The sequence below is a fragment of the Prosopis cineraria genome, unplaced genomic scaffold (assembly GCF_029017545.1).
Source record: "Prosopis cineraria cultivar Desert tree isolate PC_DT_omini unplaced genomic scaffold, ASM2901754v1 PC11, whole genome shotgun sequence".
NCBI lineage: Eukaryota > Viridiplantae > Streptophyta > Magnoliopsida > Fabales > Fabaceae > Prosopis > Prosopis cineraria.
Window position 1 is genome coordinate 9552990 of NW_026555342.1, and position 19205 is coordinate 9572194.

Below are 19205 nucleotides of genomic sequence, written 5' to 3' on the forward strand. Positions count from 1 at the left end.
CAGCACTAGCCCCCGATCAGTTGTGCACTCAGCTCGAAGACTGAGGCAGAACGCACCCAATGCCAATTTTGCCCCCTTTACCCATACTGTGTGAGGCTAACCAGCAGATTGTTCATTATATTGGTCTTCACACGATCACCAAGATATCATTCGTGGCAGGTAGCTCTATTTGCAATCTTGTCGGAGGAAACGAGCTCACTTGCCTTGCCTACACAAAATTACAAATAGATCTGAATATTTTAAATAAAAAAATTATGGATATCCTATATGATGAAAATAATTTACCACCATGTTACTTGTCATGAAAGTCAGTGTGAATGACATCGAGTCCTAAATTTATTTAACACAAAAAGTAGCTTCAACAATGGTGATTCTTGGATTTTTTTTTTTTTTTACCCGGCCTTATCCCGTAACCACCCACGTTCTTCTTTTTGCCAAACCTATACAAAATTATGATGGACCCAAAAAATGAAAGCAAAATTATTGCTCTAGCATCCTCTGCTTGCATTGCATGCACGTCGTTGAAGATTTCTTTCATACCATGACAAAGCATACATAGTGATGAGGATATTGATGAGCCACCCACTTTTTTTCAAAAGAAAACCACCATTTTTAAAAACACAAACATCGCCACGTGACATCACGGTACAGTCCTTGAAGTAATGACGTTGGACAACAAATATATATGCGTTTGCTTCAGGTGACAACATCCTCGAGATCTTTATTTGAATCGAAAGATAAGCTCATAACACATGTTGGACGCAGAAACTAGCTTTCGCCCCAAAAGAAAAAAAAAAGAGTAACGGACACAAAGCGAGACGTGACAAATACTGATACTTGAATTTGGAACCCCATGAACCTCCTAACGTCAGATGATAATGGGCCTAATTTGAATCCGCCATCTTCTGCCCACTAAATAAATATTTCTTGTCTAATATGATCGGAAAATATGTAAAAAAAATGATTATGCAAATATTATTTAATTAAAATAACACGTGTTTACGAATGTGTTGAAAAGGGAAGTGATTCCCAGCAAGTAACAATGATATCCGATTATTTTTCACGTGATTGTTTGTTTAAATTACAATATCTCTAGTATTTTTAAGATTTGTTTAGAGGTGTGTCTTTTGCTTTCAATCTTGAAATATGTTTCTGTTTCTCTATTTTTGTTAACCTTGAGGGGATAGGCCTTAAATTTCCCCCTTTTGACCGATTTGTGACATTTTTGTGTTATGTCTTAGCTTCCATCTATGCTTTTCTTCTCATCACCAAGAAAACACCTCATTCCTGATAACCTTGCCTAATTAATGGTCCCACCAGTTTTAATATGACCCCACGCATATCAATGTGTGTTTGTGTATATATTCCCTCTAGTCCCTAAAGTACCTTCTAAAAAGATTTTTTATTGTTGTTGTTGTCAATGTAAAACACATAAAGAATTATTTATTATTATTTTTTAATTTTAATCCTATTATAAATTTAATATATTTATAGCTCATTGTATGCTGTGCATTTTCTCTCTATTTTAATAGGAACAAAGTTGATTTTTTTTTATTTTAAAACTTATTTAATGATTTAACTATTATTTCTTAGTTTCAATTAAGTAGTTGGAACTTAAAAGCATCTTATAACGAGTGCATACATATATAATATCTTTTTTAATAAGTTATATGAGCGGCGTGCCATGATTTCTTAAGATGATAAAATTATGTTATATGAAACTTTTTATTATTTGAGATTCCAATTTTACAAAATTAAGTTAAAATAAAAAGTATTGTTTTACTATAAAATCAAGGATAACTTGCAAAATAAAACAAGATATAGATGGATATAAAGCCTTACTAATGCGCATACATCCAATGATTAATACGACTAAACAAGATACTTCGAAATTAAGTTTTTTGTATATATCCAAACGTAGCAACATAAACATACGACTTCTTGTCACATTTAATTCAGATACATCTCTTGTAGTCCAAGGTTATCATGTGCTTGGCAGGCAGGGGCTAAAAGACAAGAAGGGGAATTGATCATAGAAGAAAAGTTTGTACTTTTGTTTTTGTTTTTTGTTTTTTAAAAAAGAGAGGCAATAATAATAAACTTAATATTTGATCGTATCCTTGAATATAGTTTTTTTTTGAAGAAAATACATGGGCACAAGAAAAAAGGTAAATGGTGTTTTGTACATAAATTATCTTTGAACGAGCATTGGTTATTCTAAAGTCCAGTGTTAAGCTTATTGTAGTGTCGCTTATATAGTATTGGACATTGACATTGGCAATTAAATTCAAATAGATTTTCACTCTTAAATGTTTTTAAAAAAGTAATCAGTACCCTAAAATTTAATAATATAAAACAATTGATATTCTTATTCTATATTGCAATATGTTGCATTACGATTAGCATGTTACGTGACTTTGTCAATTAAATGTTTATCAATATAAAAAAAAAAGGGTACACAAGTTTGTGCTTCAACTAGCCAGCGGTACAATGACATGTTATATAGGTATATGATGTAAGGAAATAGTCGGTCAATCTTATAACTAACTGAGATAAATATATATAATCTGTAACAATATGTGATAAACTTTTTCTTTCTTCTACGGATGAGCCTTAAGTTGGTATGAGCAACGTGTCATTTATTATTTTTAACCAACACATCTACATCATGTCTTGACGCCAGCTGTTCATTAGTGCAGGGAGATTTTTTTTTTTTTTTACATAGTACCTAGTTAATTAGTAAGTCTAGATACACACACTATGTAGTAATATTATCAATGTTAATTGATCGTTTAAAAATACTAAAAAATACATTTTTTAATCTTTATTCAAAAAAACCAAGATGTGGATCCATACTTGCCATAAATTTTGAGGTAAGCTGCACTTTTTTTCTAATGATTGATTTTAGATTAAAATACAGTGGCTACTTTTTATTATACTATAATATATACACATTCTCTTTACTTTAAAAATGTATATAAATCTTTCTTAAAATTAAATATATGCTATATAAACATCTTTTGTATATTTAAAATGTTGATTGTTAAATTTGACTTTTAAATTTTTAATTTGATCAAAATGCCACTCTTTAATATAAGAATTATCTAAAAATTTATATTTTTTAAAAATATATTCTTTATATACAACTAAAAAAATATAATTAAGACATTTTCAATTTTTTATTATATTATAAAATTTATTACTTTTTATCATATGATAAAATATTATGATTTTAATTTTTATCAAATCTTTGAAACTTCTTTATTTATATTTTTTGAAATTGCTAAAAACATATTTCAAATACATATTTTTTCATCACATAACATAAAATGATATAAGTTCAAGAGATTTTATAAATAATTTAAATTTAAAATTTGCAAATATGTTTGTTTGCAATGAAAAGATGTCGTTGTCAAAATAATATAATTTATGATTTATTAGGGTGAGGAATAAATTAGTATGTATTTAATACAAATTTTAATTTTAAAATATGATTTTGAAATTTTTTTAGTAGAATTAACGGATTAGACTAAATTTTAGGTTTTTAAAATAGATGAAAGTCTACATTAAGGCAAAATAGAAAAGTGAACAAATATTTTATTCTTGATTTTATAAAGCCTATTCTACTGATTCATGAAAAAAATTATATTTCCTCCATTAAAAAAATGTGAAACATTTTAACCAAATTTCACATCTAATAAAATAATTACTAGATTCAAACTAATCATATTTTTTTATATTTATTTTTATTTAATAGGCTGTTTTACACTAAAATAAATATAAAGTGATTTATTCAATAAGAGTACTTTTTGACAAAAAGATAATAATTAAATTTTAAAATATTAAAAATACTTTACATTTTTTTAATATTTAACCTCTTACAAAATGCCTTATGTTTTTTAAGAGACGGAGTATAAATACTCCCTTCGTCTCCAATTATAAAACACTTTTATGAAAGATTTAATGTTTTAAAATATAAGATACTTTAATAACAATAAAATTTTATTAATGATACTTTTTCAATATTACTCTTCTCATATATTATCTTTCTTTAATATTATTTTTTTAGTAGAGTATTAAATAAAATATATTTTTAAAAATTTATATTTTTATCTTAAAAATAAAATTATAAAATATATTTAATAAATTTTATTGATATATAAAAATTTATTTAAAAATATTTTATAAATTGAGATGAATGAGTGTAAAATATAATATGACAATAGTGCATTTTTTTCATCTTAAAAACCAAGGAAGCCGGCACGAATCTAGAGACTTGAATTGTGCCGCAATTCGGTGCCGAGTTTTTTTCATGAAGCCCGCGAAGAAATAACGCAGCGACCATGTCGGAGTGCGGCGGTGGCAGTAGCGGAGCGTATACATCACGCGAGGAGAAGGGTCGGTTGATGGAGCATCGAATCCGTTACGAACACGCCGAGGTGTGGCGGCCGTTATTTTCAACACGTGTCACCAAGACAAGTGTCATTGAAGGGCATGGCAGAGACGGAATGGGGCCTACCCTCCGTTGACAAAAGCGGGTAGCTTTCAATGAGACTCCGTTTCCAGTCTCCACAGGCTTACATTTCGCTTCATCAAAATAAACAAAGAAAAAATGACAATAAAATTTTTTAAATTATATAAATAATAATTTAATTTTTTTAAAATATCATGATGCTATTTAAATTTTTTTAAATTTTTCTATCATTAATAAATTTATATAAATGATCAAATTATCTTTATTAAAAGTAAAATGATCACAAATTTTATTTAAATAATCATAACTTTTATTTTTATATTCATAACACCGTAATAACAAATTATAATTTTACATATCAATTTCTTGATATTACTATACGTATTGAAAGTAATAAATAATGATTACAAGTTTTATTTACATAATCACAACTTTATTTCTTATAATTGCAACAATACAACAACAAATCACAATTTTATCTATCAAATTTTTGATATTGTTACAAGAGAAATTTAATTATTTATATAAATTTATTAATAACAAAAAGGTTCTTAGAAAATTCAGTAAAATTATGACATTTTAAAAAATTAACTTGTCATGTATATGATTTAAAGAGATTTTATTGTCATTTTATCATAAATAAATAGCTGACTTGTTTTAAAATCTGTGCTGCCTTTTTTTTTCTCAAAAAAAAACAGAGAGAGACATATTGAAGTTTAAACTGAACTTGATGATAACTTAAATTAATTATTTGATTAAAAAATAATACTCCGCCAAGGCATCAGTTAAGAATCAATGTAACGTTGGTTGTTCAAATCACATGTGGATACAAAAATTATATTAAAAAAACTATGCCAAAGAATATGGTTCTTAAATTTTAATAGGAACAAGCACCAAACTACTTGAACCAGTTATGGTTGGTGGAAAAAGTATAAATATAATAATAAATTATCTTATATTTTATTCAAAAGATTTAGAATAAATATGACCTTAATAAGGGTGTTTAGAAACCAAGCCAAACCCAATGGATCAATCTGATCCAAACTAAACCTACTAAACCAATTAAAATTAAATAAGATTAATTTTTTTGGGTAAAAGATTAATTTTGGTTTTCTTTCTTGTAAAATTGACCTAGTTCGATTTTGCATACTTAGTATTTCAAATTTTCAACTGAATCGAAACTAGACTTGTCTGATTTTTTAATATATTTTATTATAGATTATGTTTATTTCTCAATTACTTTTACTCTTTATTTTATGATATATTATATTTACTCAACTATTTCATGCATATTGTTGATATTTTGGTTAAAAATGTAGCTGATAATAATTTTATGCATATAATTGAAATATTTAAATAAGTTGAATATCGAATATTTCTCTTGAATTAACATTAAATTTTAAAAATATCATGGACATGAGAAAAATTCATACTGAGAGAAATCTTAAGTTTACAATAACGCATTATTGTATTGCATAAATTCAAAACAAGCAACTATCTGTTGTTTTTAGATATTACATTGGCTAATACCAGAGAGAGAGAGAGAGAGTTACACTGACTATATATTTACATATACAAGCATTATATAATCTGGATTTTTTAAAAAAAGAACGTTCTTTCAGCTCATACGCAGAATCTATATTTTTCAAAAATACTCGTAAAAGCTAAAAACAAATCAAATTTTATATTAATTAAATAATAAAACATATCATAAAAGTTCATAAAGAATGTATGTATAGATTTTGTTGGATGTAAAGTACTACTTGTTTAATGACAAAGGAATCGAAAATTTTTGATCGAGAAGAATTAAATTACTTACATGTCTTAGTTAGCAAGTAAACAAGCTTATTAGCGCATATAACAATACTCTACGTTCTCTTGATGCTAGTGACTAGGATGACATTATCTTTCAAATAGCTCGTTGAACCACAAGGCAATATACTTCCAGGTCAACATTCTTATCATGGATTCATTTTGTACAATTTAAATTAGTTTAATCAACAGGAATCGTAAATATTGATTATATTCTCCTTAAACCCCCCCCCCCCAACAAAAAAAAAAACCAACTTATTATGCCGGTGGCGTCCAGACTTGATAGGACTTGTTTGGAAGCTTCGCAACAGCATTTCAAGAAGTATTTGATGTTTCAGGTTGAAGTTAGATCCAATTATTAATCAATCAATTATTCAATTAGCTTTCCCTAAATATCTAACGAAATGGGTCTTTTGGAAATTTAGTAAATACCCGAAAATTTAAAGGAAAAATTTGATGCTGACGCCACCCTTTTTAGAAGCTTCTTCTGTAAATAATAACAGATCGTTTCATGCAACATTGTCTGTTGTTTCTCTCAAATCTGAAAGCTGATGTTTTTGAGCTCAGCTTGCTTCTCCCTTCTCTTTGGATAATCGTTGCTTTGCGCGTGAGAACTGTACAGTGTATAAGAGATAGATTTCTAGAGTGAGAAAACATATAAAGGGTATTGCTTCCCGCGTTTTCCATCTTCAGCATTACCTTCATTTTTCTCATGCGTGCAAGCGATTCTCAAATCAATCTCTCAGCCCACCCCCCCTAAAAATTCCCTGGTCCTTACCGGTTCTTAATATCTTTAAGATTCTGCATTCCCCTTGAACCTCAAGTTCATTATTATCTCACTTTCCTCTTTTGAGAAAACGAAAGAAGAACAACTCCTCAAATTAGCTTCGACGAACTTGTTTGTCGTTCTTTTGGATTTTCTCCCCGTCAATCGCTTTCCGAGGTCGGAACTTTTTCAAGCTCTCTATCTGGGTTTGTTTGATTCAATCCACTTGTTCATACATTTCAATATCTGGTGATCTTTTGTTTGTCTCTATGTTAATAATGATGTTAGAATTATCTAAATATATAAGATAGCGTCCATTCATCTGTTTGCCAAACTGGGTTGTTCTTAATCTTCTTAGGTTTAAACTTTTCAAAATCTCTATCTGGGTGTAATTTGTTCATTCCACGCGTTCATTTCATTTTCTGGAGATTGAATCATAAGGGGGTTCTGAATTAAGCTTGGTTTTGCATATCTCTGTATGATCAGATTTCCTTTGGAGCAATGGGGAGCCACATAAGCAAGAAGATCCCTGAAACATCATATGCAATTAATTTCAATACTGATATGCACTATACAACCGAGCTGTGTTCATATGAAGCTGCCTGCAAGCTTGATGCTGATTTGCAATCCTTTGACACAACACTTCATGCTAGAACAAATCAGGTCATAAACACTCTTGCAGGTGGCGTTGATGTTCGAGCTCTTTCATTTGAATCCCTAAAACAAGTCACAGAGTGCCTTCTGGAGATGAACCAAGAAGTTGTCAGAGTGATTCTGGAATGCAAGAAAGACATATGGAAAAGCCAAGAACTCTTTGATCTAGTTGAGGAGTACTTTGAGAATAGCTTGCAGACTCTAGATTTCTGTGCTGCTTTGGAGAAGTGCCTAAAGCGAGCTAGAGATGGCCAGCTTCTTATACTGGTGGCTCTGCAACAATTTGAGGACGAAGCAGAGTTAGGAGATAACCGGTTTGTAAAAACGCTACAAGAACTGAAGAATTTCAAAGCAGCTGGTGATCCTTTTACCGAAGAGTTCTTCCAAATCTTTCAGTCGGTATATAAGCAGCAAATGCTAATGCTTGAGAAGTTGCAAGTAAGAAAAAGCAAGCTTGATAAGAAGCTCAAATCCATCCACACATGGAGGAAGGTCACAAGCATGATATTTGCAGCTACATTTGCTGCGGTTCTGATATGTTCAGTTGTTGCAGCAGCTGTTGCTGCTCCACCAGTAGCATCTGCTCTTGCTGCTGCAACATCAATCCCAATTGGGACAATGGGAAAATGGATTGATTCTCTTTGGAAGAACTATGAAAATGCATTGAAGGGACAGAAGGAAGTGATTAGCTCAATCCAGGTTGGTACTTATGTGGCAATCAAGGACCTGGATAATATCAGGGTTCTGGTTGATAGGTTGGAGATTCAGATTGAGTCTCTACTGCGTAATATCGATTTTGCAATTGAAGAAGAAGCAGTGAAGATTGCAATAGAGGAGATTAAGAAGAAGCTTGGGGTGTTTATGAAGAATGTTGAAGAACTAGGAGTCCAAGCTGATATGTGCAGCCGTGACATAAGGAGGGCCAGAACTGTAGTTCTCCAGAGAATCATAAAGCATCCTCACAATTGAAGTTAAAGATAATCCATGCGCAGAAGTTTAGTAAATTTAAAATTTGAATTTTCTTTCATGTTCAAGGCAAAAAGACAATGGATTTTATTCCTTGGGTTTGTTAAGGTAGCTGAAATTGGTTGTTCATTCATGAAATGTAAGTTGTTCAAAATTTTTATTGATTTTTGTTGTTTGTTCTTATTTGTTGAATCTTTGAATAACTTGACAGTGGCATTGCTTCAAAAATCGAATACACCTTAGACAACTAAGAGTTGACGTCTTGATGGTACGGTTGTTTAGTTGGCATCTCTTCTACATCATAATTTAAATCATGAAGAAGGGGGGAAGGCTTGATATCTTATTGAAGGAAAATATTTGATAAACATATATAATGGAGGGGTCAAAGATAAAAATATAATTTGTAGAAAAATGCTAATACCTATAAATAACAATATGAAGAGAGATGAAATAATAATTATAATGACATAATATGCATCATATTATGTAAAAAATATCTTTTTTTTTTGCCAAAAAAACTGTTCAATAGATGTAAAAATCTTTATCCAATGAATGGACATGTAGGTGTTTTGGAAAGAGCATCGTCTCATTAAATTTTGGTATAGAATGAGCAATTTTTATTGTTTTTGTGACTGGCATGGTTTTTGTCAAAGAAATATAATTAATTTTTCGGAAAGAAATATTACGGTAAACTTGGATTTTTCTAAATTTTTTTAAGTGAATTTTTCGGAGTGATTTTTAAGTGATTTTCAAGGCACACTTTTCATATCAAATTGATGCATTTAAATTTTAAATTTTAGAATGGTCTTTAAAAGAATTAAACCAAGAATTATTTTTGAAAAGCCAATAATGTTGTATCAAGCTCTTAAAAACATTCTCAATGTTATATTTATATGGAGAAAAATAGATATTTATTATTTAAGCTTATATATTTAATGTAATTTTTTAAATTAAATTAGAACAAGCAAATTTTAAACATAGAAAAAATAAATTCAAAATATTATTAATAATGGGATTTAATTATATGATAAATTAGGAATAAAAATATATATGTGATAACTTGATTGAAAAAAAAAATATTTGAAATATATAAATTTAAGTATTTAATTTTTTATCGTCTACATTCAAAAATTTGATAACAAATTGATATCATTCCTTGTCTGAATGAATACGCATAAATTAGTCAGCAAGGAACTCTTATAAGAACCAGCATGCCTGGAGTGGCGTATTCATCCTTCTGTCTTTTCCATATTTCCCCAATATATCTAATTTAATATGTTTGTGTCTATGTGCGCGCGCGCATAGATGCGTGCGTGTATATATGTTGCTAACATTTTTGACTCGATAAAGATAAATATTCGTTACTACATTTACAAGCTCCACAGTTTTTTATTTCGAAATTCTTCCCTTGATTATGTTTTTAAAATTATACTTTTAGGTCCCGTAAACGTGCTGCTCGGTATGCCTGCATTGCTCGAGTTATGAAAATTGAAATGATAACAAAGTCAAACAAACAAATAATATCAGTCACTCTATTCACCAATAAATAAAAAATCACTCCAGATTCCCCTGTTGTTGTGGTCTCTTTTCGCTGCTTTTAGTTTGTTGCTGTTCTTTCTTTTTTTTCTTCTTGGCTTTTGTTGTAATCGTTTTTCTTTGTTTAATGAAATTTGTCTTTTTATAAAAAAAAAACGAAATTATGTGATAAATTCCGTCAAATGCTCTATTATTTTATTAAAATGATAGTTGTTTTTCAAACTCTTGATGCACACAATTTTTTGAAATAAATGACTACACTACACTTTAATTTAATTTAATTTTAAATTTAAATGATTTTGATAAAATATTTTTTAATTAGCAATATTTTAACAATAATATTTCAAATTAAACTAAACTATATATTTTTGAGTAAGAAAAAAAAAATAATAATCATAACTTGTGGTTCTATAGAACTTTCATCGATATATTAATATTAATATTGTCTAAAGCCATTAAGTAATTTGATAAACAAATCAGAATCGGTTGAACCCAACTTATCAAATCATCATCTAATAACCCATTCATTGGAGCACTTTTTCAGATTATTTCATCCTATCAGGCTATCACTTTTATATCAACTTGTAAGACATAAGATGAAATTGCATGCAATAATAGTACAATTTTCAAATTACAACAACAAAATCATAGAATGATCTCAAATAAATGGATAAGGCCGATCATTTAAATTGGTAGCTCCCAAACAAGCACATACTAGAGAAACATGGATTTTGAACCAGACGGAAGAGAGAATATAGAACATGCATGTCCCAGATACCATAATAACCGCCATGAAGTTCAAAATACTCTCCACATCAGATAGCTCCTTTTTTGTTCCTTGATTAGGGAACTGACCTTGGCTATAAAAATTTGACAGCAATTGGTCCTTAATCTGGAACGTTTCTATCAGCCATGACAACATTTCATCTTCAGATTCTGGGATACTGTCAAGGGAGATTCTGCTGACATGGATGTGAACTTCAGAAGGATCCACTCCGAATACATTGTCCAGAAAAGATGGGCAGCGGTAGTTGTAGCCGATGGTCACATCATAAACTATGGTCAAAACATGATAAGAAACTTGAAATTAATTACTTTAGAACTGTTTATGAGTAAGAGAAACTGTTGAATATATAGACATGTTTCCACGGTTCCTCATCAAATAGAAAGTACCGTTAGAATCGGCAACTCAAAATATGTGCACTATTATTTTCTCCTAATTTCGTAAAGTGCAGATAGGAGGTTGCATATGTTGCTTTATTGTGAAAAAGAAAAGAAAAGAAAAAAGACACCATAATTTGCAATTCCAGATATGTAGCCCTTAAGTGGCAAATTCATGAACTAACACATTTGTTATTTACTATACACGCTGAAGGATATAAAGCAGATATTACTGCTTCGTCAGATGCTCAAGTCTCTCAAAACATCATATCAAAAGAAAAAAGAGAACGGTAGGGATTGTAATAGGCCAGAACCAATTTTCCAGTGCTTGCCACTCGTCACTGTCTTGCTCTTCCTTATTTTGGCTTGTACCCAATACATATTTTAGAGACTTGTGAGCTTTTGTCTTTCTACACTCACTTGAACCTGGGAGAATTCTGTTGTCTTGTACTTGTCTTTTCCTGCCTGAAAACACATTAAAGAAGAACACTTTGACCTTGCAATCCTCTTTCAAATGATATTGGTTCTTCCAGAATTTCTATGCAGCAACACATTTTTGTTCAAACTAGAAGGAATCATAGGATAAACTTAGGGTGGCCATGTTTTGTACTATGATCTATTCTATTTGGCAGAGCAGGAATGCTTTGGTTTTTGAGAAGAACTCCCAAACTGAAACTATGAAGATAAGGCTCAAACAGTCAAACTCACCACAAACTAGAGTCAAGCATTGACTAACCTAACCCAGACTGGTTGGAGCTAGTCAAGCCTAAATTGTAATCTTCAGAGACTAGATGACGCATAATTCTTGGAAGAATAAAGGGAATGCCTCGAAAAAGGAAGCATAACAGCTACATTTAACATTCAATAGTCATTAGAGGTAGAAAGAAAACAAAGAAATAAAGGACAACCTGCAAGCAAGTGCAGAAGCCCTTTGTCCTTGGAAGCAAAACATGTTTCAGAATGGGTAACCCGTGTTCAGCAGCATATTTTTTACTCCGATCATACTTCTTCTCACTATACTAGGAAACAGAAAGATGGTGAGAAACTTTCAACAGAATGCTACAAACTACATAGTTAAATATGCTACATTATATAACAACATATACAAACATCCTTCAAACTTGCATCTAAATGCTGGTGGCTGCGTTATTGTGTATATATTCACATACAAGAAACCTTCATATTCTGGGAATCACAATCATCATGAGCAAAGACATGTACCAAGCTTTCGTTGACAAGCATAAAAGAGGAAAAAAGGAACCATGGGCAAGTGGCTTACGTAAAATCAGTGCCTTCTGGGAAGAGAGCAAGCCAAAGTGGGTCTTGAGGATCCTTGAAAGTAGAGAGCATGCTTTGCATGGTTGATTTATCAACCTCCCACTTCCTTTCCACCGGGATGAATTCCAGCATGTGAAATGCCCAACAAAATATAGGGAATCTCATCAAGCTGCTCTTAAGTACATATTTTATGTATCCAAGGCATCCCTTCCGCAAGGCAAGGTCCCATAAATACATCCAATCAATTTCAGTTCTATGATTTGCAATCAGCAAGATCCGTTCTTTGGATGCCACAATGTCTCCAGAAAATGTGACTTTAGTCTTGTTTATCTTCTCAAATAGGAAAGGCCACAGGGCTAGCGAAGCACCAAAGAAAAAGGAAGTTGCCTTTCTACTGTAATGTATGCTAAATAGTTGCACTATAACAGCACTAGTAAAGCCAGGGTACACTAACATTATAAATGCAGTAGAAAACAACACCACTAGACACACCAGACCCCTCAAAACTTTCGGTGGAGTTAGTGCATGACACTCTGCTCTAATATTTGAACTTTCAGGAGTGAGAGCTGCCATATGCTATTAAAGGTGATCACTGGCCGCATAGGTATGGTAATAGCGTTCCTTGAAACTTACCCCCAGGAATGATTAACATGTCTAATCATTTTCTCAGAGAATCAGTACTCATCGGTGGCATACAATATATATATTACAAAGCTTACATTGGTAAAGCAGAATTTCTTTGAGGAAAAAAATGCTCCCTCCTCAAGGCTTCTAACATCAATGCAGGCCAAAATTTTTGAAAGCTGCTCTTTCTTTCTTGGCAATCCAGTTAGAGAAGGCTATCTGACAAGTTTGGCAACAGTATTACGAAAACTGAAAGCTGGTAGAAGTTTAGGACATCGTATCTTTACCCTGAGGAAACAAAGTCAGGAAAAAAAAACAGAGAAGTGTAAAATATCACAAAATATGAATAAGCCAGTAATTTGTTATAGCATAGACAAATCTATCAAGAGGAAAGAATTGCATAACGGCTGAAATGGTTTACAATGCCCATGAAGTTTACCTTGATAAAGCAGTATAGAAAGATAGATTCCATTAAATCAAAACTGAAAGAAAAGTTACTTGCTGATGGAAAAGCCTAACATCCCTTGATAGTGAAATACAAGTGAGATGCAAGCATTGTCACGCAAAATTAAATCTATTAGGAAGAAGCAGAGCAGTCCTAATTTTACTTACATCTGTTGGGTTAAAATCTTTCAATTCTGGGACGCTTGAGACAGGAGATCATTAGTGCTAGCATAATCAGGAGAGCATCTGGCATAATTTCCTAATGATGCCAAAGGGATTTGCTAGCTTTGCCATCATATTTTTATTGATTGATTTGTAGATTACAGAAAAAAAAAATTATGGGTTTCATTCCCATTTTAGTTATACACGTCCTCACAAATTCATTATGGGTTTCACCGTGAGACATTTTATGGTGCATATCTAAAATCAAGCGGAAACCAACTCCTTCAAGCACGAATACATAAAACTGCACCTTCCAACACATTATAATCGCATCGAAAGACGTAATCTCTGATGAAGCTGTTAATGACATTACCCGAACATCACCAACTGCCAAGAACACTCATAGTTCCATTCTTCCTTTTGTGTGAAAAAAAATAAGGATCAAGTACGATTAAATCCCACTAGCCAAAAAGCCTCATGGTTGTCGAGAAAACCCAGGAAAAAAGTACAGTTATTCAAAGCATGAATTTTTGTCTCAAAAAAAAGTACGAAATTTTGAAACAACAGCAATAATCCCATGCAATGTTAAGGAAAACAAAGAATCCATAGAACATATTCAGCCATTTTGGGTCGGGTAGAATAACAATGAACTAACGCCTCATTCTTTTCTTTACCACATTTCTTCATTTTTTATCCTAGCACTCTCTCGTCCCCCAAGCAGATCCTTGGATCAGAAAACGCAATGAAGTGGATAGGAAGCTAACCTGGTAAGGTCTACGGAGATTCCAACAAGGTGATTGATGCGAGGGGTTGCAGTGGATTAAGGAACACTAGACTTTGATGGTTCTACATTAATACCCTGTATGCCATTACAGGCTACGCTAGGCGAGGGGAGGGGAGGAATTTGTTTGGTTCAACTTTCAAGAGAGGAGGAAAGGAAAGGAAACAAAAAAATAAGTATATATGAATAATTTTATTATCATTTTATTAGTATTGAGATGCAAAAAAAGTGTATTTTTATTTTTAAACTTATAACAAAAAAACATATTAGTTAGGATATGAAAAATTTTATCCCTCTTCTTTCAATTCTCTCAAATTTAAATGGGAGGGTTTAGAGAAAGGGGAAGGGAGATTTTAAAAAAAAATTCTTTTCCTTCATTCTAATTTTTCAAACCAAGTAAGAGAGGAGCATCTCTCCAACCGAACACCCAGAGATAACAACAAAGGACGAAGGGGCTAGCTAAAATTAAACTTGTACTTCACAAGAAGATAGCCTGTTAAATACATGAAATTACGAATCTTGCCATGATATTGATTTCATGAACGTGGGTATTATTTTCTAAAATCAAGATTTATTTGTCAATACCAGTATTCAAAAGTTGATCATCTTCTTTAAAATTTAAAACGAATGTAAGCATACACTTGTAGATTCAATCATGTGATTCGTGAACTTTGATATCAAGGAAGTTTATCTTAAATTAAACTTCTGCATGTTAGTTTTAATTAACTTTGAATATCAATCGATTCTCCATTCGCAAAAAACTTAGATCATAGAAATTGTGTTACAACTTACAAGCAAGGAGGGATATGTGTTTCTTTATAATGCGGCCTGGTTTTTGACTTTTGGCTTTTGAAAAAAAAAGAAGTAAATAAAGAACAACACATTTTAATTATTTTTTGAAAAAGATATCATTTTATTGAGATTCATATCATCTGAATTTTTTTAGGCCTGCTAAATATAGTTGTATTCACCAATAAAAATTGATCAAGTTAATATAGATTTGGTTCATAATTTATAAGATGTGAAATCAAATCCCATTATCATGTAAAAAATGTTATTGGTGAGCAATTGTAAGTAACTATATAAATATTTTTTTAGTAGACCTAACTTACCTAAACTTTTACTTGTAAAAAAAAAAAAAAATGGGTGCATTCTTGAATATTAAGGGAAGTTTAACAAATAAACGACAACTTGATAAATTTTTTAACTTTTATTCTTGTGATTTTGAATCCTAAATTTCTATATACATGACATATCCCACTTCAGCTTTGTCTTCGATGGTTTTATACTTTGGGAAAATATCATTTAAGAATTATGGAAGCAATTTAATATCAAATTAAAAAATTGAAATATCACAACAAGAGTAGGAAACTAATTTAAAAATAATTTTAGATAAGAAAAGATTATAATACCCCTTCTTTTATTTTTCTTTTTTGAAAATTGTCAACTAATGAATAGTTTTTTAGTAAATATGAATATGAATAAATTTTTGTTAATTAATGAATTATTACTTATTAAAACATGATCTATACTTGTACCCTCTTACAATCAAGTTCTTTTAAATTTTTAAACTTCTCAATTAGTGAATGATTTATTATTAAATGCGAATGAGTGCTTATTAACTAACGAATAGCTACTTGTTGAAACATGATTATCTCTTTTCATAATCAAGTTCTTTCATATTATTGAATTTGTCAACTAGCAAATGTCTTCTTGCTAAATGTAAACGAGTTCTTGTTAATTAACGAATAGTTATTTGTTAAAATATGATTTATAATTATCTCTTCCCACAATCAAGATCTTCTATATTCTTAAACTTATTAATTAGTTAATTACTTCTTATTAAAAAAATGGGTATTTATTAATTTACAAACGAATACTTGTCAATTGAAAAAAGAAAGGTGGAGGTATTATAGTGTTTTCCAATTTAAAATTATTTTCAAATTAATTTCCTGATCTAGTAATGATATTTTATAATTTTTTGATTATCAATTGATATTAAATATCCTCAATAGTCCTTAAATGATATTTTCCATTTATACTTTATATTTTACATTTTTATGGTTTATATTATTTAACGATAATTATATGACATTGATGACCATACTTATTCAATTTTATACATGCCATTTATATTTTATATTAATTAACGGTACTGTTGACAACCGCATTGATTAGTTTTATATTTTTTATATTGAAATAAAAGATTTAAATTTAAATTCAAAAGTATTACTATTGGGCCTCCTACAATATAGTTAAATACTGAAAAATATGTTAAACATTAAACATGACAAATGATAAATAAAATATTAATAGAACTTATACATTTAATTGTATTTTATAGGTTGGTTAAAAAACTAACTGCATTGTAGAGAATTTTAATTTAATGTAATTTTTTAATTTAGATCATTTTAGGGAGAATTGGTGAAAAATACCTTCTTGAGAGACAAATTGTGTCCAAGGACCAAAGCAAATATATTAATTAAAGGTACAAAATCCAGCCACTAGAGCTTTGACCCCCTCCTCTAACAAGTAATGGTGTGCTCGTTGGAGCTTCAGCCAACCGGTGAAGGTTTTCCAAAAAAGTCATAACCCCTTGACTACATATAATTATCAAAGAGTACATGTAAACTCAACAATCAAAGGGTGTAGGGATTTTGACTTAAGACACAAGATGCAAGGAGATTGGCTTAGAGAAAGGGTTGGGTGTAAGGGGTTTGGCTTAGGGTATAAGGTGTTGTAACATACCAAATTTTTTTTTTAAATAATTTAACTCAACCATAGTTGGGTTACAGCCACCCAACACATTTTATATCAATAATTTCAATATAAAAATATTTTATAATTAGATTCAATTCGTACAATACAACATTTCAGCTAAATTTTTACCTCTCACATGCCATTAGGCTAAATCACATTTGTCCATCCTTATACTCCCAACAAGTAAACTAAATCACATTTGTCCATCCTTATACTCCCAACAAGTAAAATAAATAATTTAGTCAATTTTTAAAACAAGCCAGTTATTTGGCCTCATAATCATGCCATTTTAACCAATCCAAAGTAAACAAAATATTAAAATTACAGTCATCCAAAGTGTACCAAAAATAAAAATAGTTTGAAAGGCATGATTACATTTATATATTCATATAATTGTCAATAAACAAAAAGCCCTAATATTGGCAATATAACACATTATAAATCATAAATCAAATACCCAAAAGAGACAGTGGATCTATGCCACTAAGCCTCTGGGACTCCTCCCATATCACTCGTGGCTCTTCTCCTGAAAATTATTAACCACATAATGAGACTCAAAAGTCCCAGTAACCAAAGCCAATTTATGATAATGTATACAAACAGTTAAGTGTGTGCTTATTAAGTGAGAATTAAAAATAATATAATTCCAACAAAATATAAGAAATATTACAATACACACAAACAAACAATTCTTATATCCCTCCATTAACCTCGAGCCATAGCCCTCACTTGGTGCTAAATTACCCGGCCAAAGGTAGATTAGCCCGAGCCCTTACAAGCTACCTATTGAGCTCCAGTAGGGGCGTATCACGTGGCACATAAATACAACAACAATAGCAAGTCTCCTAACACCTCTCACAATAATCAAACAAATTCATAATAATATTGCACAATTATACAATATTACAAAATTCATAATTTTTTCAATAATCACCCAATTAACATGAAGTAACACTAATCACAAATTAAAAGCATGGTTACCTTGTGGCTTTTTCAATAAATTATTCCTTACAATTTCTCTCCCACCACAATTTTCACCAATAATACAATCTACAAATAACATATTATTTATAAATATTAGCTTCAATTTTTGAAACTAATAAAAGAATTCTAATAATAGAATTAAAAATGTAACATAATTCCTAATCCCAATCTTAATACAAATTTAGAGTCAATACTATTAAGTAAAATTTTTAACTCCTCTTTTAGTCATCAATAAACATTAATAATTTAAAAATCAACTTCTAAACTAGTTTCTATCATCAAAATTTTCTTTTTATTTTATAAATTCGCACCTAAAATACCCAAAAATTAAAAATTAAGTCTCTAGCTTAGAATCATAATCCTATAGCCATAATAATTTATTTCTCATCCCAAATAATCATCCAAACCTCAATAAATCAACATATATTTTTAGATCTAGTTTAGAATTTGATCCATAAGCCACAAATTCAAAGATCATCAATAAATTTATACTCTAAAACATCTATTATACTACTAACAACCTCATAAACCATATTTATTCAACATAAATTCATCCCTCTTCTAGATTCTAAATTTTCTACCACCACAAAATCAGAAACCAAAGAAGAAGGATGACTAAAAAAAAATTTTAGAACACTTACTTAGTCTTGAAAAACTTGAAATCACATTCTAAATATCCCATTAAAAACTCTTACCTTAAAAACTCAGATCTCCCACAATAGCGACTCACGCTCACTTTGCCTCAGCTCACGCACGAAGGAGAGAATGACGAAACGAAGGAAACAGGTGAGTTTTTATAAAAA

The 19205-nt window shown here is 30.5% G+C and overlaps 2 protein-coding genes across 4 annotated transcripts; one reads left to right on the forward strand and one right to left on the reverse strand.

Annotated features, from left to right (window-relative positions):
- The first annotated feature begins 6845 nt into the window (after nucleotides 1-6845).
- LOC129285064 (UPF0496 protein At4g34320-like) lies at nucleotides 6846-8836 on the forward strand. 2 transcript variants are annotated; one of them, XM_054920608.1, is made up of 2 exons: nucleotides 6846-7258; nucleotides 7539-8836. In XM_054920608.1, the coding sequence occupies exon 2, from the start codon at nucleotides 7554-7556 to the stop codon at nucleotides 8673-8675; it is 1122 nt and encodes a 373-aa protein (XP_054776583.1). In that variant the 5' UTR covers nucleotides 6846-7258; nucleotides 7539-7553; the 3' UTR covers nucleotides 8676-8836. The 2 variants fall into 2 exon arrangements, with proteins under 2 accessions (XP_054776583.1, XP_054776582.1); XM_054920607.1 differs by having other exon boundaries at nucleotides 6846-7229.
- A 1904-nt stretch (nucleotides 8837-10740) lies between these two features.
- On the reverse strand, nucleotides 10741-14910 carry LOC129285065 (probable 1-acyl-sn-glycerol-3-phosphate acyltransferase 5). 2 transcript variants are annotated; one of them, XM_054920609.1, is made up of 4 exons: nucleotides 14642-14910; nucleotides 12649-13559; nucleotides 12278-12383; nucleotides 10741-11834 (listed from the first exon to the last, which is right to left on the reverse strand). In XM_054920609.1, the coding sequence occupies exons 2-4, from the start codon at nucleotides 13218-13220 to the stop codon at nucleotides 11754-11756; spliced, it is 759 nt and encodes a 252-aa protein (XP_054776584.1). In that variant the 5' UTR covers nucleotides 13221-13559; nucleotides 14642-14910; the 3' UTR covers nucleotides 10741-11753. The 2 variants fall into 2 exon arrangements, with proteins under 2 accessions (XP_054776584.1, XP_054776585.1); XM_054920610.1 differs by having other exon boundaries at nucleotides 10744-11264; nucleotides 14642-14906.
- Between the last annotated feature and the right edge of the window lie 4295 nt (nucleotides 14911-19205).